Genomic DNA, 22029 nt, shown 5'->3' on the forward strand with positions numbered 1-22029 from the left:
TGTCAGGAGTAATTGAGACTTCTAGGGTCCTGTAAACCAGCCCAGCAACCTATTTCTTTCACCACAAAGTTGCCATGCAGTCTGAGCAAAGAACAGGACAGAGCAAAGACGCTACAACGCCTTCTCCTAGGCAATGCGCATGATTCTGCGGCTCTGTGCTCTCCACACTTCAACGCACCTTGAAATGGGCTCGCCTCCTTCGAGTCAAGACAGGCAGATAGTTCAGCCAATCAATCCTTAGACCTGTGGACACTGTCCAATAGTCAGGTGGTGGGGGCGGGCACAGAAGCCCAGCCTTGCTAGGTTGCACCGTGGACCTGGCTGCGCTCTGCCTCCGCTGGTAGTGCAGGTGCCACTGCGCCGGGCGGGGAGGCTGCGCGCTGAGCCGAAGGAGCCGGGGAGGGATGGAGAGCTGGCCGCCTGGGCTACAGGAGCACCGGCGTGAGGCGTAGGCGGCGCGAGGCGGGCGCTGGGGTACTGGGAGTGTGCGGGCAAAGGAGCACTTTGCGATAGGATGAGGCTCTTGGCTGGCGCGCGGTAGTACTATGATTTGGTATGTGGCCACTTTGATAGCAAGTGTGATCAGCACCCGAGGTCTTGCGGCTCAAGGTGAGTTGAAGTGCAGCATCCCTCCTTTCGCCCCTCTTGGCGGTCTCACTTCTTCCCAGCGGACTCTGGCTCCTTGGTCCTCCGGGTGAGGCTTGGGCTCGCGCCAGGCGCGCCGCGGGGCGCTGGCGTGAGGGCCGAGGGGCTGCTGGCCCGAGAACCCAGGCGAGAAGGAAACCGAACCCTTGGGCTGCGGGGAAAGTCGTGGTTGACTTGGCCCATCTTGGGCTCTGAGCTTCACGCCGAGTTCCATGCTTCCTTACCAGAGCTTTGGGGTGCCGGTGATTACTCTGGCTGATGGGGACTTTGCGGGTCTTCCCGACCAGCCGCAGCCCATTCCAAGCCCCGCGTAGCGCCTCTTCGCGGAGGAGCGCTTTGACAAGAGGCGGGACCCGAAAGCTGAGACAAGGCAGCCCCCTCTAAGGGACAGAGTTCTCCGGCCCGCCCCTATACTGCCGGTACATCTGTCCGGCAGAGGTCGGATCCCATTTGCCGGTGAAAGCAGAACTCATGAAGTGGCTTGAAGCCGTTCTGTGCCGGCCTTGACATCCAAACACGCCCGTCCTAGAGGCACATCTGGGCCGTGGCCAGGCAAAAGTTGTTGGGGAGGCGCCGCGCTGCGCTCCCCACTGCGAGGCCGGGCCGTTGGGGCCCAAGGCCCAGGATGGAGGAGTCTTCTGGGCTGGGATTTCCCTCTGCTTTCCCCGGACTGAGCATGGAAAGGGGCGAAAGGGAAGCCAGAGCGCTGGGTGATGCGGGTATGCGCGCGAGGGCTTTCGTTTCGGAGATTACAGAGCACTGGGTGGCACCGGCTCTCCGCCCTTGTATGGAAGTCTGAGCGGAGCCTGTAGGCTGTCAGGACCCAGAGCTCACGGTGTCTGCGTGTGGAAGCGATCTGGCTGCGGGCAAGTTCGCAGAGCAGGGAGGAGATGGCGGCCGGAGAGATTGGTGGAAGTCAGCTGGGAGGCGAGGGCTGGAGCACCAGGGCTCACTGGGGAAGGGCTCTGTGGGAGATGTTTGGTCCACTTCTGGGCACTCTGCCTGGGGTCGTGTGTGTGTGTGTGTGTGTGTGTGTGTTGCGTTTGCTGGGGTGGTTTGAGAAAGTTTCTGGGATAGAATATGTCTCCTCTGCTACTTAGAAGGGGGCGTCAGAGACTAGAGCGGTGGGTGAAGGGAAGGACCGCTTTGTGTCAAGTGCTGTGATGGTCTGAATGGTTTTAAAGCTCTCCATTCGCCAGGTGGGAAAACTGAGACGCGGTGACTGCAGAAGCTTATGGAAAGAGGGTGGATCTGGCTGTGTTGCCCCCTTCTCTTTCCTTGCAGTGACCTCCTCCTCCTCCCCTCTAGGTTTTGGTATGTTCCTGCTATGGGACTGTCCCTGAAAGCACAAAAGACTGTGCTTTTCAGACCCTGAAGGAAGCCCCTGAAATAGCCTAAGTCAGGGTGGTGGAATAGACAGAGTTTTTTATTAATTAATTTATTTTTAAGGTTTAACCACAGAATAAAAGAAAAGGGATTTATATTGCAACGACTTAATGGCAAGACAGAAAGAGGGACTTCTCAACACTGAAGGTTGTTTTGACATTTACCGTAGGATTCAGAGCACTCCTTCTCTCAGACCTGTGCCTGTTTGAGAGCAAAGGTGACTTAATTGGTCATGGGGGGATGGTCTTTTTAGTTTAAAGTGGCTCAAGAACCTGGGTTTAGAGTTAAATTTACTAGATTCAAATCCTGGCTCTCCCACTTGCTGACCCTGTGACCTTGGGCAGATTGTTCAACACTTCTAAGTGCCCCTTGTCTCAATCAAAATGGGTTAGCAGTATGAATTTGTGAGGATTTTATGGGGTAAATAGTAGTGGGAATAAAGAAACGAGTGGCTGCCTGTGAAAGTATTTGCTCATCTTGTTAGTATTACTTCATTCTCTATGGAATTCCTGGCTCATAATCAGTTTCTTTTCCTGGGTCACTCACAGTACTGGGAGTTAGGATAGTGTGTTGGGGGATATTCAGGAAGCAAGGTCTGCCAGGAAGTGAAACCCCATCATGGGTGACCTTGTCTGGTTAGAACCTCTTGTCCCCTGCATCTCAGTGATGTATGGGTGGGGCATGCAGACCTGCTTAGAAGTCCTTTTACAGGATCTGCAAGCTAAGTGTTACCAATTGCCGAGGGCTAGTGAAAGGATGCAGAATCTGGTCTGTGGCGGGGGAGGACAGTATCATGCTTGCCTCAGAGACCATGGTTGTGGTGCTGGTGAAGAGTTTTATGGGAGGACGGCTGTTCTCTGAGTGGCGGAGGTGACTTCTTGGGACATCCCTCAGTCATGGGGACATTTGAAATGACCATTCTAAGATTAGCTGAAGCAACAGTCACGGTGGGTGAAAGACATAAGGTCCTTCAAGTCCATATACTCTGTTAACCCAAAGTGTGGGATACTGATGGGTACAGATTCTTTTGATTCTGATCTTATGTGTCTTGGAAGTGACTGAGGTCTGTGGACAGGTTGAGGGGATGAAAAGACAGGGGCTTATTCTAAACATGTGTCCAACAACCTGGGAGAGTTCCCACCCATGTGAACCAGCTATCACTGACTTTGCACCTTTTTTAAGGAAAGGAAGTATGGTCTTTATCCCTAAGGCTGCCCCTGCTGTCTGCCAGAGTCTGTAGGTGGACTCTCCCTGGCTCCAGTGTCCCTAAACAAACTGGGGTCCAACTCAGATTCTTCTGTTTGTTGGACCAGGGTCCTCCGTTATCTACCTGACTTGGACCCACCCTTCCTTTTGTCAGTGGAGATGGGAGGGACTAGGTGCAGGAAGTAGTCATCAAGTTCTCTCTCTCTCTCTCTCTCTCTCTCTCTCTCTCTCTCTCTCTCTCTGTGTGTGTGTGTGTGTGTGTGTGTGTGTGTCCCTGCATGTACATTTTGGAGGCAGGGTTGTGTCTGGCTGTAAGCTCTCTGGGAGTAGCTGGGAGAGGCATGTATGGGAAGGGGCCTGATGAGCGACAATGGGAAGAGTGAGCTGGCAGATGTGGGCCTGTGACCTGATGTGCTAGTTAGTCTCCAGAGTTTTCAGGTCCTGGGTCCTGGAACTTCATGTTTATGGCTCTGAGACAGAAGGCTACCTGATGATCAGAGGCTTCTTGTTTGGGAGATGCTGAAAACCAGCATCCCTCTTCCTTTTCTTTCTCTCCTGTGCATAGGTTGTCTCTCTTTCCTCTTCCCCAAGGCATCCTCCAGTACTTGCACGTGGACACCTGTACTTCTCCTTTTGCTTTCTCTAAGCCCTCCTGGGTGCACATTTGACTCTCTACAGTCTTCCAGTTTGCTGCACTGAAAATGTGGGGGGGTGGGACAGGAGCCCTAGTGAAAACTGCACTATGAGCATGAGATTTCACCAGTTCTTCGCAGCATGAAGCTTCCCTCATCCTTTGGCCTTTTAGCTAAGGGTCCCCAGTGAGCAACCCCCTTCTGTCTACTTCCAAGGGTGAGTTAAGCAGTTTTTGTAGAGTGTATCTGGATGAGCTGTGATAGGCGTGAATTTTTAACTGTTTGTAAGAGTGCATATGCATGTGTGTGCATATGTGTACAAGTGCTCACCTGCCTACCTACACACCTACATCCTTATATGTGTGCACACATGTACATGACTGTGAGACATGTGTGTTAAACCTTAGACATGTGTGCATATGTGTGGGCAAGTGCCTGTGTATCCATGTACGCATACATAGTTGCAGAAGGACAAGGGCAATTAGGTGCAGGCCTGTGGTAAGAGGCAGGGAGACTGCTCACAGACTCTTTGCTTCTCTGTTCCCTTGTTCTGCATCTGCATTCAGATAGCCTGGATCTTCTCAAATTTGGAGGCTCTTGCCCAGGGGCTGGACTGAAGTTTTTGAGGTCCTAGAGAGAAAGCCTGAGTAACAGAGCAGAAACTCAGATTACAGAAAAGCTGACACTGCCTGTCTTGATGGCTGTGGCATCACTAACTGCAGCACATTCTATAGTAAAGAAGGTTCTCAGTGCATGGGGAGATGGGAGAGAATGCTGGCATTGGAGAGGAGGCTTATAATCAGCCCTTTGGCCCAGGGGCACTGCCCACTGGTGTGGACCTGGTTTGCTAGAGGCAACTGACCTATTTTTCTTTGGAATCTTTCTGCTTTTCTGTTAGATGTTGTGTGAATAAGCAGGAGAGTGGTGATTAGGGATGAGGCCTTCTTGAGAGCTTTGTAGAAAGGTTCCATGGGGTCCAGGGCTGTGAAGGAGGTCCCAGCCTACCTGCCTGAACATTTACAGAGGGAAAGGGACAGTACAGTCCTGGTTTCTGCTCCCCACCCTCAGCTGTCCCCTTACCTCCCTCCTGGTCACATAACTCCACTAAGATGGAGCTGTGGCACAAAACTTGCACATGGGCACGAATTGTATGAGTGAGTCATTGCCCTCATTCTGGTTCAGAGCTGGGGATGCTGCTGAGCCACCTGGACTATTCTCCCACTCAGTTATGATATCTCTCTGTCTCCTTACTTTGTGGCAGGCCTACCCTTCATGCCCTTATTGGCCAGCCTTGCTGCATGTCTTTTCTCCTGCCCTGAGGGTGCACAGGTCCTGTCACAATGGGTCTTCACCCAAATGGTGGGGCCAGGCTGTAGGTATTGGGGTGTGGCTTCACTTTTCTGCTCTTCTGCTGAGGATCCATTAAAGGAACAGAAGTGAGATTGAATTACAGACTTCCTTCCTGTCTGAGTCTCCAGGGGAAAGGGCTCTTGGAAATATAATCTAGCCCAGGAAATTAAAGTTGCTAATAACATTACCACTTCATGGTTGCTGAGAGGTGCCCAGTCCAAATGGTTAGAAGGAGCCCTAACCCTCTAGTGGTTTGCTGTTCTTAAGGTTGGGACAGTCTGGCCGGGAACCCTTTGGCTTCACCTAAACTCTAATTCACCTCTCTCAGCCAGGTAAGAAGGAATGCAGAAGGTCCCTGAGGACATGAGTGGAGTGGATAGCCACAGTGGGGTGGGACATCTCTAGTATGTGGGACTCCATCCTAGGTAGAGGAAGGGACGGATGCCCAGGATGGCCTCAAGTCCACTCATTCTGTGTAGACAACAGGACTCTTCCATGGCCTAGGCATGGGTCTCCTCTTCGAATTAGACTCTCTGAGGGGCACTGGGCAGCAGGAGCCAGCCCTCTGATGTCCTCAGGTTCTCCTCTGGGGTGTTCCTCCCACATGGTGAGAGCCTGAGTCTGCCTGCTTCCTGGAATCTCCTGGAGCCTCCTGGCCTGTTGAGGAGGAGGAATTGGGGGACTATTGGGGGCTGGGCCTTTTTTTGGACTCAGCAGGGATTATTTTTAGGTTGGCAGATGGAGGTGGTGGTGGCTGCCGCTGGTATTATTAGACAACAGGCCTGTGGTTTGAGAGTCTGATGCCCAGAGGAGGAAGAAGAGGAGCAGGCTAGCATGAAGAGGCATGGAGGAGGCAGCCTCCCCCACCCTTAACTACCACCAGAGCCAGGACCCTGGGCTTCAGGTACAGTGACCTTCACCAGACCTGGTTAGCAGTGCTCCAGCAGCTCCAGTTACATTCAGGAGGCTCACACTGTCTTTTTCCTCTTTTCTTGGCTTAGAGGAAGGAGAGAGAGGGGTGGGAGTGGCTGAGTTCTGACCCAGTGCATAAAGAAGGGGAGGGAAGTAAAGGAAATGTGTTCGTTGCACAGTCCTTGGAAGAGGGGTGAGAAACCTGACTCACCTGCACTCATTACCTAGGTAACTTTGAGGGAGCCACACAGCCTCCCTATTTATGAGCTCTAGAGACATCAGTACTGTGTCGGGTGCCATTATAGACACCTAGCATCAAACTCATAGTACAGATCCTGGTAGAGCTGGGTAGTGTGTTGCATTTGCCTCCCAGCCAGAGCTTGCTTCCTCTGGCTCCTGTCTTTTCCTAGTATTTATAGCATTTCCAGTCCTCAGGACCCTTCCTTTCCAACCCTTTCCTTATGGACAAGCTCCAGGGTTTGTGCACTGGGGATGTGCCAGGCCTTGGATACTTCATGGTTCTGTGCCCACAGGGGTCTGCTGGCAGCTCAGGATTCAGCCACCCATTGGGTACCACCTGGCCCAGAGTGTGGAAGATTTGTATGCTATGGGTTTCCCAAAAGGTCAGCCAACCCACAGGGGCCCACTCCATCCAACCTGCTGTCTTGCTTTCTCTTCCCTGACAGGGTGGCATAGAACTGGAATAGGCTGGACACACTGGAGTTACAGATTTGCTAGGCTTATGATGCCATGTCCTGCCTTCTCAAATAGGGATGTGTATGGCCTGGGGCATCTCATAGTCTCTTTCCTACTGTGCCCACCATCTGCTAAAGCCATTCTGAGGGAGGGGGTGTGAAGTCCCCCCTTATGTGTTCCCAAACATTCCTCTACTCTTCTACTCCTGCTTCCTTCATTTTTCTGCTCTCCAACTTTTCCTCTTAGGCCCACTGGGGACAAGTCTGCCTGCCCCAGGGACACTCAGGTCTATTCTCTAGTTCTGTGGCTCGTTGAGGCCCAGTCTCTCTGTGTCATGTTGTCTTTAATCCAAGTATCTCCACAGTGGATTGGTCATGTGTCCATCTTGCATGAGGCCTGCTTGTGTCTCCCTCTTTCCTTGCCTCTGAATCTCTTTAACTCCTGGATTTGGCTTGCCCACATATTTGGTTTTCCTGTTGCTCCTCTATCAAGCCCCTCTTCCCACTGTATTCCAGCCTGATGACTTTTTTCCACAGTGAACTTTTCTGGAGAAAATGTTTATTAGACTTATTTTGGCTCAGAATGGAGAAGTGCTTGTGGGCCCTAGAGTGAGGTGTGTGTGTGTGTGTGTGTGCGTGTGTGCGCGCGCACGTGTGTATGAATAGATTAGGAAGAACAGATGACTGTGTTGAATTGAGAAACCCAGAGAACTTGGTCCGTGTGAGAAGGCAAAGACCTGCTTGCCTTCACTTGACTTCCTTGTGGAAAAATCTCTCTCATTTGCATGTCACCTTTGGGATACATCCACTTTGCATTGCTTCTTTATACTTAAGAGTCTTGAAGATGGGATGCTGGTGGGAGGGGTCTGCTTGTTAATGGAGGGGGGGTCTTCGTGCTGGGGCTCAAGGAGATGCCTGGAGCTGGAGGTGGGAACCTGGAGCCTTGCCAGCTTTGGGAAGAAGGTGTGAAAGAAGCTGCTTATTGCCATGCTGTGAGAATGAGGCAGTGCTAGGTGCAAATAAGCAGTGGGCCCTGACCTACCTCTTGGCACTGCCCTGCAGAGCCCTGGACCTAGCACCCAATTGTCCAGAGCAGAACAAAACTGAAAAGGTGCCTGACATTACCCAGGGCTTTCTGCTTAGGCTCCAGTACCTTTAGTAACCTTTCCCTAAGTAAACTGGCCCTGGAAAACTCCCTCCTTTCCCCTACAGCCTCCTGTAGTTTGTCTCCTTATTTTTTCACAGGGCTGTGCTACAGATATGGCTGTTGTTTGTGTGTGCACACACATATGCACACACATTTCTCCTTTAGGTTTATATGGAGCCTGCTCTCCCCTCATTCTTCTTGGTACAGTGCTGGCCTTTGTGTGCTTGGAGTCAGGAGGCAGGATTCTTGTCCAGGTGTTCCTGAGGTCTGGGGGAAGGCACTCTGCAGCTGGGCCTTCCCTTCTGGGCTACAAACAGCCTGAAGCCAGGCAGGGGAGGGGGCGGGGGGAGGGGAGGGAAGGCTGGGAAACCTGCAGGGGCCTCTAGCAGGTGAGTGCAACATTCTGCTTTGCTCCAAAAATACTCTGTGATCTTAGCTCTTTCTCTAGAAAGCAGTGATGTCACCAGGAGCCAATAGGCTTCTAGAAGGGCTTGCCTCCCTCTCCTCCTCCTCCTGCAAGTTGCAGAGGATGGGGAGGGAGCGGGGGAGGGGGGAGGCACACAGACAACATAGACACACACAGAGATTCACAGACAAGAAACACACATCCACACACACAGTTCCTCCTCACAGAAGAAGAGGCACAGGCCTTCTCCTGGCATAGGCTAACAGAAATTCATGGGCCCCCTCATATTTCTCTCTCTCTCTCTCTTTCTCTCTCTCTCTCTCTCTCACACACACACATACACATGCTGATAGATTCAGAAAAAGGGAGAGGTATGCAGATAGACAGACTCACACACATAAGGTGGGAGCAAGAGAAAGAGAAAGGCATTGACAGAGACACTGGAAAGGACCAGGAGGTGGGGAGGAGGAGAAGAGAGGAGTGGGGGAGACCATATAGCCGGAAAGAGATCCTCACAGAGAAGTCAGAGACCTGGGGTGGAGCAGGACACACACACACACACACACACACACACACACACACACACACACGAGTGGCAGATCAAGAGAAAGAGACAGAAAGAAAGGCAAGAATACCTAGAGAAAGAAAGAGGGAGAGGGAAGCAGGCACAGGGAAGAAACAGACAAGAAAAGTATGTGCGTGCACCCACATACACATACACATGCACACACAACCACACAGAAGTGAAGGACAGATAGAAGCAGGAGTCCATAGGGTCAAGATGCAGAAAGAGCAGGCAGAAGCAGACAAAGATCCGCTGCTCTCCTTCAGGCATCCTCTGGGGCTGGGAGGGCCCTAGCAGGCTCTGGTTTGGTCTTCAGTTGGTGGCTGCTGTCCTTGGTACTGCCATGACGAGCTGAGGCTGGAGTGTGAGGATGGGAAAGAATGTGGTTAGCTCAGGAGCAGTGGACAGTCCAAGGGAGGCAGGGGCAAGGCTGTCCTCCTTATTGGAAGACATGGAGAAGGTGACCTTGGTATCTCCCTTTCCCAGCGTGGAGGGCTCTGGTGTGGGAGGAGTGTTAGCTGGAGGTGGGTTGCAGGCCCTGTTTGTTGTGATGTGTTGGCAGTGTCCCTGGTGTTAACCTCTTTCCCAGTGTCCTCCATCTTACACCTTGTGTAAAGTGGGGCTTCTCTTCCTGCATGCTTCCTTTGCCCCCTTTGCCAGTCACTATTTCTGTACTCTTTCCAGCTTTCTGATTTTGATGTCCTCTGCTAAAAGTAGGGGCTGCCCTTGGGCCCTCCTCCTCCATCACCAGCAGCGTATTCCCCTAGTGATGTCTGGGGCTGCTGTGATAGATTTAAGGCTTGGAAATTGAGGACTGCAGCACCTCCCCTCCCCTCTGCAGCAGGGCTGGCGCAGCAGAGTGGGGGAGGGGCTGAAGATACTGCTGTGGCCCTTGGGGCTTTCCTTCTGGCGTTGCCAAGCAGCCTCCTTAGCTTGTTAGGGATTCCCTGTTACTGTATGTAGCCCTCTTGTTTAGTGCTGGAATACCGGGCTGAGCTGGCGGTGGGGCGGGGGAGGAAGCTGGCTCTGCCTTTGCCCACCAGGCTCGAAGTAGGAAGCAGTTTGCTTCAGGAAGAATGTTGCATGTTGCAGGCTGCTATAGCTGGGAAAGGCCTCAAAGGCTGAGGCCCTCCACCTTCATGTCTATGGCTCCTCATACTTGGGGGCTTGATGTTTGAGCAGTACAGGCTGGGAATGGTTATGCCTGCTGCTCTGTGAGTATGGGAAGGGAAGGTCTTACTTGTAGGGCTGTAGAAAACTTTACCTCTCTCTCTTCTTCTTACCTCTTCTCCCCTTCACATATGTAGGCTTGAGGGTTCCCAGGGCAGAGGGAGGTGTGGACAACAGATGGAGAGGGGTCTAGGGTGCACTAGGAAGGAGGATTTGGACCTAGGAGTTGGTAGTGATCTTGGGCATTAGCATAGGATACTGGGGCAGAGTCTTTTTGCCACCTCTTCATGTCCCACCTTGGCTATCCCCGATAGGTGCCCACGGCCTGCGAGAGGAGCCTGAGTTTGTGACTGCTCGAGCTGGCGAGGGTGTTGTCCTACGATGCGACGTGATCCACCCAGTGACTGGACAGCCCCCACCCTATGTTGTAGAGTGGTTCAAGTTTGGGGTCCCCATCCCTATCTTCATCAAGTTTGGCTACTACCCCCCACATGTGGACCCTGAGTATGCAGGTAAGGTCTGTGAGATAATGGTCATACCCTCTTTGCCTCCATCGCCCTCTAGATGTTGGCTGTGCTGTTCCTTCCATCCTCAGTGGTATTCATGAGGTTCTGGTTCTTTGGACTCTTATCTCTGTCACTTCGGGTCTTTTCCTTGACAGGTTTGTTAACTCTCTTTTTCAGTCTCTGTTTCTCTGTGCTTTTGCCCTCTAGTGGGTTTTCATTAAAGGTGGGGAAGAGGAAGAGTAACTAAGGTGAGGCCCTTCTAAACTAGCCTGGGATGTGGTCAGGGGCTAAGAGTGCAGAGCAAGCTAGAGAAACAAAGTGTACTGGGAGGGGCAAAAGACTGTAGGCCAAGGAGTCAGACAGCTATTCCCTTCCCAAGTGTGGTATAGCCGAGGCTATAGGTTTGCTCTCTGTTTGTCCCCACCAACCCCCTCCTGGCTCTGAAGTTGGGGTGTCCTGTCCTGACCTTGGCATGTATATCTACCCTCTGTTATTGGTACCCCTGACAGGTACCTGGTTTCTGCCTCTTGTGCTCTGCTCCTACTTTTTCTGGCCCCATTTATGTTTTACTTTGAACTTATTCTGCCAGTGTAGCCTTCCTGTGACTCACTGCTGCCTCCCACCTATGTGCCAGCAAGGAGGGCACAGGGTGTGTGCATGTGTGTGAGTATCCATGAGTGTGAGTGTGAGTGTGAGTGTGAAGAGAGCAAAAGGAAGTGAGGCAGCAGAACCTGCTTTGCTTTTCTGTGTCTTCTGAGAACAGATTACATCTCTTTCAGGATGCTTCCATTCCTGTATGATTTTCCTTCCTTTCTCTTTCCCTTTCATCTTTATATACATATATGTATGTATAGGTACATATTTGTAATGTATGTACGTGTACATATATGCATGTGTATATGGTGCTAGGGATGGAACTCAAAGCATTCTACATGCTACTCAAGTGCTGTACCATATATATATATATATATATATATATATATATATATATATATACATAGTCACTAAGTTGTCCATTCTGACCTCTTAACTTATTTACAATCCTCCTGCCTTGGCCTCCAGAGTAGCTTGGATTTCAAGACTGTGCCACCATACAAGGCTCATTCCTATCTTTCTCCTGAGCTTGTGTTTCTCACCCTCTTTTTGGACAAGGCTGGTTTTGATGGTCTGTTTTTTAAGCAGGTTATCTGTGCTGAGACGAGGAGAGCAGGGGAGGTGGTGGTCCGGCCTTGGGGGAATGTGAGTTGGAGTGAAAGGATGTCCCTGAGTTTTTCTGCCTGCTACTGTGCAGGAAGGGGCTCCTTCTTGCTGAAAGTAACACATAGCCTTCTGATGGAGCTAAGGAAAAGCATGAGGTCTTTGCAGTCAGTCTTTGCCTACAGTCTCCAGCTCCTTCCAGGCTGATCTTTGGAAGGACATATAGTGTAGCATGTGCTAGCAGAGGCACAGGGAAGGACTCTAGCATTCTGGTCCCTAGCCTGCCTGTCTTTCCTCCTCTCCTCTTAGCACAGCCAGACAGGGAGAAACTGGGTGAGGCAGTCCTGAGCACCCAGTTGGGACAGAGTTGCTCTGGGTACCCCCAGTCTATTCTCCTTCTTCCTTCCTATACTCTCCTTCTCTCATTTCTTCTTAGCTCCGTGCTCATCATGCCTTTATTTGGTCCAGAAAGAGATCTACCAAACAGTGGATGTATTCTCAGTGCCACACCCTGTAAACTACCCCTGTAGGCTGGGGCAGGACCATCTGGAGAAGGATAATAGCTCCCTGGCCTTTGCCTTTGTCACCTTTTTTAAAAACATTTTTAATTAATTAATTAATTTATTTATTTGAGAGCAACAGACAGAGAGAGAAAGAGGCAGATATAGAGAGAGAATGGGCACGGGCTTCCAGCCACTGCAAACAAACTCCAGACGCGTGCGCCCCCTTGTGCATCTGGCTAACGTGGGTCCTGGGGAATTGAGCCTCAAACTGGGGTCCTTAAGCTTCACAGGCAAGCACTTAACTGCTAAGCCATCTCTCTAGCCCTAAAACATTTAAAAAAAATTATTTATTTATTTATTTGAGAGAGCAAGGGAGGGAAAGGGGCAGACAGAGAGAGAGGGAGGGAGGGAGGGAGAGAGAGAGCGAGCGAGCGAGTGAGAGAGCGAGCGCACCAGGGTCTCCAGCTACTGCAAACAAACTCCAGATGCATGGGCCACCTTGTGTTTCTAGCTTCCATTGGTCCTGGGGAATCAAACCAAGGTCCTTTGGCTTTGCAGGCAAATGCCATCACTGCTAAGCCATCTCTCCAGCCCTGCCTTTGTCACCTTTGTCCACAGTGGGTTTTGACTATCATTTGGGCCCTCTATGGGAAGTAGTCTGAAGGTGGATGGGTCCTCTGCCTTTGGATGTGGGCATGGTGAACTGGTAGACTTGCCCAATGATGTTGTTCTGGTAGCCTCTCAGGCTTTGTCCACTCTTGCCCTAGGTCGGGCTAGTCTTCATGATAAAGCGTCCTTGCGGCTGGAGCAGGTGCGCTCTGAGGACCAGGGCTGGTACGAGTGCAAAGTACTCATGTTGGATCAACAGTACGACACCTTCCACAATGGCAGCTGGGTCCACCTCACCATCAACGGTGCGTATGGGCCCCTTCTTGGGACCTGGCCAGGAAGATGGCCTCTGGGGCCTGCTCTGGGGGAAGCCTCTATCCTAAGTGCCTATTCCTATCCTTAGTTCTGGCTGCAGAGAGGAGCCCTGTCTCACTCCATGAGATCTTTCCTGGTGCCTCCTATGTGTCCCTTAATTGTCTTTTGGGGCGTCTGGATCAACGGAGTGTACGGAAACAGCTGGTGTCTGTCTTTCTGTAGGGTGGCACCTAAGTTCTTTGACGGAGCATGGATATGCCTCCCTGGGAACCAGGGGGTTTAAATCATTCACTGGTGGCTTACTTTCTAGCCCAGGAAAGGCTGTGCCCCTTAGATGGAATTCCTGGACTGTTAGCATTAGTCTTTTCAGGTTGCTATTTTTGTTTCTTATTAAATATATTTATTTGAGTAATAAGTACTGAGAGTCTGTTATGTGTCCAGCTCTGAATCAGGTGATTGGTAAATAGCATTGAGAAACCCAAGACCCGGTCCTTGCTTGTATAGGGTTTACCAGCTAATAAAATGTTAAAAACCTGGGAAGAAGAACTATTTTAATGGCTGTCAGTTATTTATAGCACAGGTTAAATGGATTGTGCTGTGTACAGATGCTTTTCAAGTGTCCGGCAAGGGCAAAAAAGACTGGATAAGCTTGCTGAGCACCTAATATTGCCTAGGCTGAGAGTCTGGGTGTGGGTTAGAGATGGTAGCAGGGGCTGGGTATTCAGGTCTTCACAGAGGGAGAGTGTGTCTCCACTTCATGTCTCTGGGAGTCCTTACCTGGGAGGAGATATGGAGGAGCCAGGAGCTTGGCTATGGAGAAGTGGGAGGAGTGAGTCTTTTTTTATTTTTGATATTTTGTTTTTCTTGATTCTTTTGGTCAGATGCTCATTCTTTATTCATTGATGACAAACATGAACTGAAGCCCCACTGTGTGTAGATGCCATTATGGAGTTAGAAATTTTAGCAGCATGAATGTTTAGATGTGCCATGTCCAGCATAAGTCCTTACAGTTTTGGTATCTGGGACTATAGTTACTGTGGTCAGAAAAGAGACAGTGATATTGTTTCTGGCCTGGAAGCCTCTCAGTATGGTTCTGTCCAGAAGGATGTCTCTAACCTTCCTGCCAGGTCAGGTTGGGCTAGATTCATACTCCCTCTGGGTTTGAAGCCTGTTGAGGGTATTAGAAAAATAGCAGTTTAGTTTTTTATTTAATTATATTAATTTCTCTTTTCGTTTTGCTTTCTTTTCTTGTGTTTTCTTTTTTCAGAGCATGGGATCATATCCAGGGCTTTATTTTATTTATTTTTTGCAGGCTAGACAAGTGCTCCACCAGAAAGTTACATCCCCATTCCCAGAAAACAGTATATAGCAAGAGGTGGACTATATCTCAGAACATATTAAAGCTGATGGCTTGAGATCAGAGGAGCCTCAGGCACTAGGGTATTGGCTCGAACCAGATTGTATTTTTAATCTGATATGTTTTGTCCCCATCACCTGCCAGCCTTTGAATGAATGTTTCATGCCTTTTGTGTGTTCTGACTAGTAGTCCAAACAGGTCATAACTGTGCTGCTCTGGGCTTTCCTTATTGTGCCCCAAGCCAGGACAGTCCATGTTATATTCTTTCTCTCCTGTGCCCTTTTCTCCCTGTCTGAAGCCACCTTGAGGTAGCCTGTCTTTCACATCATTCTTAGTGGTAGTGTCCGTTCCAGAAACCCCAGACACCAGCCATTTAGCCCATGATCATATAATACGAAAGTAGAATTGTTTGGAATGTTATTATGTTCTGCTGAATGTTGTAGTTTGTGTGAATGTGAGTTGATTACTTGGAAATTTCTAATTACTCAGGTTCTAATAAATGTGGACCAGGACCCTTAACAGATTTGGTTTATTACCTGAAACCTCCTATATTACATTGTCTCAGCCTGAGCCAGTTAAGCCACATCTTTGAGTTTCAGTTTCCTCTGCTACAAGCAGAGTCTATCTGTAGAGTGTTGTGAGATTGAGTGCTGCTGCATGAGCACTAATTAGCTGAGTCAGGCAGTTAGGGTGAGATGCTGGCCATCCCCTTCAAGATGGAGAAGGACCAGGCTGATGAAAGTGTGCTTGGAAGAGCTGTTTGTCTAGAAAGTGCTGAAGATTTTGGTCCTTTAAAAGGTTTTATGCATCTACAAAAAGTATTTATTCAAGACATATATTCTAATTTCCATCTTATAGCAGGCTCTGGGGATTGGGCAGGGACCTAGTCCTGATATTTAAGGCTTTCAAGTTAGGTCCAGAAATGATCACCTTCTGGCTTTTGGAGCATGGAGAAAGATCACCTTCTCTGAAGACGTGGTCTCTGGCCAGGGAAAACGCTTTGGCAGGAGCAGGGGCGTAGTGGAAAGGGTCCTCCAGGAGAAGGACTAGCATGATTGAACACCCAGGGGAAGAAAGCAGCTTGTTCAGGGAGTCCAGGCAGCTTATGGACATGTAAGTGCTGGACAGAGCACTGAGGCTTGCTTGAGAAGTAGGGTTGAGCATAGAATACAGTTTACCATTGTCAAGGAGCCTACCTGCAAAATGAGTCAAACAGAACGGATACCTCCCATGTGAAAGAGAGATAGCTTGTGCCAAGCCTCCATTTCCCTTCTTACTGAGATTCTAAGTTTCTTTCAGAGTTAATAGTTCTATGACAGATGGAAAGAACAGACCCAACATCTCATGGGTTCCACAGCAGAATGCTTAGAATCAAGAATTTTCTGGTGGGGATTACCATTGCAAATTGAAAGGCCAGTAAAAAATCAGAATTACAAATTGTGTCATTCTCCTCTTGTGTTTCTTTTGAAAACCAGTTGGTTGGAAACAAACCCAATTACTTCCTTATCACATGTAAAATACCACCAAAGACCAAGCCAACTCTTGCTTTAGGTCTGGTGGATGGCGTGGAGGAGAGGCCAGCCCATTTCTAACCTGCACTATTAATTACAGGGTGCTTGAAAAAGGAATTAATCCTGGAAATGAAGCTGGCAAGCTAACATCTAATTCAGTAAATAATTGAGAGTCAAATCATTATTTTCCTGAAAACTTGAAATTGTTCAAAGTACTCTCCTGATTAGCACCTAAATAATAAAGTAATTATGTAATTAGTAATTAATTTGTCACTTCAGGACGTAATTTAATTTATTATCTTTTAAGCTCGACACTGGAGGTTATAGAAGCCGTAGTTACATTCACTGAGTTTCAGGGGCTGGCTGGATAAGGGTGACTCTGAGATGAGCACACATTCCTAGGGCCTGCAGGCCAGGATCCTAACACCCTTTTACAAGGACTTGGAAGGGCTTGTTAGTATTATATTTAGTAATGGAATACTGGTGAGAACTGATTTCGTTGAGGACATGTGTTTCTGTGTAAGAAGGTGTGCTCATTTTACTCTGTAGTTCCTCTCCAAATGTCCCTGCATGCTCACGCTAATCTTGGGGCTTTAGAGATGAGAGGACAAAGTAACTATGAATGGTCTTTCTTCTAAGATTTGTGTACTTAGGTTAGTGTAGATGTGTAGGTGTGTACATCACAGGCCTTCATTCTTTCATTCAGCAAATGTGTGTTGAGTACTGTACTCTATCTAGGAACTAGACTAAAAGCTGAGCATTCCCTGGGACTGAAGAAAAAGTGACTGCTCTCAAAGAGCCACAATTTCCATTAATGGGGACAGATTGAAAGCATGTGTGTGTGTATGCATATATATGTGCATGTATATATATATATATATATATATATATGTATGTATACGCACACACACACACACACACACACAGTTATATACATACATATGACTTCAGTTAGTGGTCAGTGCTTTAAGGAAAACACAACATGGCAAGGAGGTAGTGAGTACTGGAAATGATGCCTTTCACTGGCTAAGCAGGAAGACAGAGATGGCATCTCACAGACTCACATGAAATGAAGGATTGGGATCTAGATCATGAGTTCCAGGCAGAGAACAATGTAAATAGAAAGGCCTTGGGTTGGAAGTTTTTGCCATGAGGTGGGGGAGACAAAGAAGGCCCATGTAATTATAGGTAGTAGGGGGAAATATAGGGGAGAGGAGGTTGGTGGGGGACAGGGTCCTATTCTACAGCCCTCTGCCTAGTTCTTGGGATATGGCTGTGTGGAGGGGAAGAAACCTCCCAGGGATGTAACAAGGGCAGTGATGACATAATAGTCATGTTTGCTGAAGCCTTTATCTATATTTTATGAGATCATTTTCACAAATCTTATTTCATTTATCCTCAGATACATCAATTCCAGGGGACAGAGGATAGAGATAATGTCCAGAGAGGCTGAAGAACCTGTCCAAAGTTCTGCAGCACTGGCAGGCTAGCATTTGGAGTTGGTCTTGAGAGGAACCCATAATTACCTTTGTAGCCTAGTGCTTTGGGTGTTGGTATTGACATTCAGAAGGGCCATTTTGGAAAAGTACGGGACTCATAGTCGACAGTGATAAAGTTGACTGGATGGCTTCCTAAGAGGAGCTCAGGCAGAGGGGAAGGATATTACTTGTACCTTTAGTGCAGTGGAAGGGAAGGATAATTTTGTACCATCAGAGGAGAATGAAGAGAGGAGCCCAGAGAGTACATTGCTTAGCTTTACCCACAGGAGCCAAAGAGGGAGGTGGATGGAAGGAGGAGGGAAAAGTAAGACTGGTCTGGGACCTGTGTCAGGTCTATGTGGGGCTCAGACAACAAATGTCTTATAAATGAAGGGCCCTTGTGGAGCTAGGGGAGCAGCTGGGAGCCCTGGACATCATGATAGTCCTGTCTTGAAGGCAGGTAGGAGATGGGGGACAGTGGGAATGTAAGAGAAGAGTTTTGTATGTGTCATGTCCCTAGCACTGAGCATGGTAGTGTCCCTATAGCAGAGGTTCTCTAAAGACTTTACTGGGGGTGTGGGGGGGAGCCAAGTACAAAGAGGTGCATGTAGAATTTGGAGCCAGCTAGAATGAGATTAGGCTCCTGGACTTCCCACTGTGTGATAGTCATAGGCAGGACTTTATACACTCCACCTTTGTCTTTTGTCATTGAATCCTGCAGAGTTGTAATGAAAGTTCTACACAGGTGGGTGGATTCTACCCCTCATCTTCCTGGTCTCCTTTGCAGCCCCTCCCACCTTTACAGAAACACCCCCTCAGTACATTGAGGCCAAGGAGGGTGGCAGAATTACCATGACCTGCACAGCCTTTGGGAACCCCAAGCCTATCGTCACCTGGCTCAAGGAGGGGACCCTCCTCGGTGCTAGTGGGAAGTACCAGGTGAGTGTGGCTTTCACTTGGGTGTTGGCAGTCATTCTTTCTCATCCTCTGACCCTGTCCACTGACAAATGAAGGTCATGCACAGACTCAGGGTGAAGGCAGGCAAGTTGATGGCTTGGTTTGACTGTGGGAGTCCTGCTGCCTATTAGAGGGAGACGGGCAAGACAATACCTGCCCTCGGTACATGAGCCTCTGAGTTGCCATTCTGGAGGTCCACAGGTAGATACTGAGTTGCTTCTGTCCTCGGTTTCCAGGTGAGTGATGGAAGCCTAACAGTGACATCAGTCAGTCGGGAGGACAGAGGAGCCTATACCTGTCGAGCATATAGCATTCAAGGGGAGGCTGTGCACACAACTCACCTGCTTGTCCAAGGTAGGGTGACTTCTTCAGCCTCTTTACACCCTGGGGCTCTGAAGGCGCCCTGCTGAACCATGAAGAGCATTTCCCCAGGGCATAGCCTTGAAGAAGCTGGGTGGGACTCCCATGACCTGTGTACATTACCAGTTACCAGGGTTTCCCACCCTGACTAGCTGGGTAAAGGACATCACAGTACAGCAGAGGGGGAGGCATTGTGCTGAGTCATTACTGATTCCTTCTGTCCAGAGAACAATCTTGTCATGCTGCTGTCTCCCCAGGAGAGGAGACTCTCCTTGGGTCATTTATCCTTTAGTGACAGAGTAAAGACAAGAAATAATTCAAACACCAAACACATAAGTAACATTAAGGATATTTAGTAGATCTGGGATTAGCACTGTAAGGTACTAGCTGCTGTGGCCTGACTCAATAGTACCCCTAAAGGGCCTGGTTACTCACTGCCCATGATAGGTAGGGTCCCTCTGCCTGCTGGGGTGACAGTGGGAGTCAAGGGCAGCTGTGGTGGCACTCATTTATCCTACCTCTGATGGTGGAACAATAGCTGGGGCAGCTAGTGGGAAACTGTACGTCTCTCAGAAGAGGGCCAGGCCCAGCTCTGAAGAGAGCTAGCCTTTCTAGTTCTAGGGCCTGCTAGTTTTTTTCGCTTTGCTCCCCAGTGTCCTCTCTCCCAAGTGGCATTCTGAACTCCTGCCTGAGGAGCAGTACAAGGCTGCCTCCTCCAGAGACAAGATAAGGCCTTGCTCCCTCCTGTGTGTCTCCTGCCAGGGATCTACTGGAGAGAGAGGGAGCAGGAAAAGTATGTGTATATGGGAGACTATAGGTGGCTGTGGTAGGGGCCATGGCTGGTCATGAGAGCAGATGCACCTGTGGTGTGGAAGGGTGTGATGACTGTCAGACCCTGTTGTCTCAACACCCTGTCCTGAGCACCTCAGAGCTTCCTGGGATTCCCAGTGCAGTTGCCCTCCCCATCAGGAGAGGCAATATTAATTCCCTGTTCTCCCCAGGGCCTCCTTTCATTGTTTCCCCTCCTGAGAACATCACCGTCAACATCTCCCAGGATGCTCTGCTCACCTGCCGGGCCGAGGCATATCCTGGCAACCTCACCTACACCTGGTACTGGCAGGACGAGAACGTCTACTTCCAAAAGTGAGCAGGACCCTGCTCCAGCCCTCTCACACAGGTCCCCCAGGTCTCTAGTGGCAAAAGCCACTGTACAGAAGGACCTTGAGAGAGGGGCCCTTGGAATGCTAGGGAGCACAGGGTCACCTCACTGCCTCCAGGGGAGGAGATGGGACTCTTTACTACCTTGCTTGTGTGTCTGTTGGACGCTGTCCTCCCATCTGCCAACACCTCTCCACTCCTTGTCTGATTGCTGCTTCACAGTGACCTGAAGCTGAGGGTGCGGATCCTGATTGATGGGACACTAATTATCTTCCGAGTGAAGCCAGAGGATGCTGGGAAGTATACCTGCGTCCCCAGCAACAGCCTGGGGCGCTCCCCTTCCGCTTCAGCATATCTGACTGTGCAATGTGAGTAGAGATGAGGAAGAGGGCTACTGGGCATTCCGGAAGTTTCAAGCAAACTAGGGTCTAGAGGAGGCTAGAGGACAACAAAGACCCAGCATGTTTCTGGGGGAAACATTACAGAGTCATGTCTGAGGGAATAATAAGGACTGCTCCCGAGGAGGCTGTGACAAGGCTGGCCACTTGGGTGAACTGACATGACAGTGACATATCCCCTGAGTATCACTGTTTGGATGTCAACCTTATTCAGGCTTAGGTCAGGTTCAAGGATAAACAGACCTTAGCTTTGAACACTTGCCCTTCAGAATGGTCATCCCTGTGTCAAGCACTGGCCCATAACTGTACATTGAATGTGTAGCTCCTAGGCACATTTCTCCAGCTGTCTGAGGGAGCAGAGTTAGTTACACTTGTCCACAGGTGGACAGTGTGCTGTGAGATTAAAAGGATGTTCTTTCTGGTGACTTTGTCTGGCTCCCTCTACTCTGGGTCTGTTAGATCCAAGTGAATTGGCTGCTACATTGCTAGACCTGTGTAGGGCTTCTGTGTGTGCACAGAATTCTTCTTGCTAGTCTTTAGTACTTGAATTGCCCTAGGTTGCCTTCTCACCTACTGGCAAGCTGGGCATTGTCAGAGAGTGGGAGAGGAGAATGGGGAAAAGGATTAATGTCTTCCTTTTGATTTGTAGATGGCCCTGTCATTCAGGCAACAAAGGTTGAAGGTTGCTGCTGTAGATGACAGACGTCCATCATTAGAGGGCTGGTGTGGGAGAATTGTACATGAGTGAGGACATGGAATGGCAGGGGTGAGCAGTGTAGCAGGGCGGAGACACCTGGCTAAGGTCAGCCTCTAAGCTAAGGACAAGCAGAAAAACACTTGATGGTCCTGAAAGCTCCTTTGATGGTTCCAGAGAGCTGGGTATCTGGATGGGTCTGCTGTTACGCAGGCGAAGTCAAGAGGTAGAGGCCAGTAGCTCCTGCTTTGTCCTACCTCACCCCTCATGTTGTACTTGCATAGTTTTCTTATCTCTGTGGGATGACTTTGATGGTGGAAGCAGAAACCTCAGCTCTGCATTGCTGACAACTCACAAGGGCTCCTGGTGTGATGTGCTGTAGGAGTTGGGAAGTCCAGGACACTGGATGTGTTCTGCTAGACCTGCAGTAGGAAAAAGCAGGTGACCAGATGTGTCTGCTGTGCCCAAGAGAAAAATGGGTGAAGGAATTGGTGACTTCTGCACTTGGCAGTGTTGTCTGTTCTTCTGGGATGGATGCAGGATGTACCTCCTGGACTAGAAGGTGGCAGTGGTACAGGAATGAGGGTGCCACAGGGAGTGGCCTTTAGACAGATGAGGTAGGCTCCATTCTGGACCTATGGGCCCCACTCTCACTCTTATAGAGGTGGTTTGGCTTTCCCCAGTTCTCCCCAGCACCATGCCCTCACCAACTTCCACTTGCCCCTTTTTACCTACTTCCCGCCTTCACAGAGAATCCAGGGGGTTGAGATTTATGGGTGGGTGAGAGACAAGGATTTCTGCTAAAGAGCAGTGTTCAGAGTATTTCCCATTCATAAACCCTTTGAAAACCTTGGAAGAAAATAGACTCTATC

The 22029-nt window shown here is 49.6% G+C and overlaps 1 protein-coding gene across 2 annotated transcripts in view; it reads left to right on the plus strand.

Annotated features, from left to right (window-relative positions):
* Positions 1-418: 418 nt before the first annotated feature.
* Igsf9b (immunoglobulin superfamily member 9B) overlaps positions 419-22029 on the plus strand; it is a 46402-nt gene continuing 24791 nt past the window's right edge. For both annotated transcript variants that reach the window (XM_045146296.1, XM_004665499.2), the window contains exons 1-7: positions 419-609; positions 10429-10626; positions 13088-13234; positions 18378-18529; positions 18784-18901; positions 19909-20050; positions 20288-20433. In XM_045146296.1, coding sequence (XP_045002231.1) covers positions 546-609; positions 10429-10626; positions 13088-13234; positions 18378-18529; positions 18784-18901; positions 19909-20050; positions 20288-20433 — 967 coding nt within the window. In that variant the 5' untranslated portion in view covers positions 419-545. The remainder of the gene's footprint in view (positions 610-10428; positions 10627-13087; positions 13235-18377; positions 18530-18783; positions 18902-19908; positions 20051-20287; positions 20434-22029) is intronic.

This window comes from Jaculus jaculus, chromosome 3, assembly GCF_020740685.1.
Source record: "Jaculus jaculus isolate mJacJac1 chromosome 3, mJacJac1.mat.Y.cur, whole genome shotgun sequence".
In the NCBI taxonomy this organism is placed as follows: Eukaryota; Metazoa; Chordata; class Mammalia; order Rodentia; family Dipodidae; genus Jaculus; species Jaculus jaculus.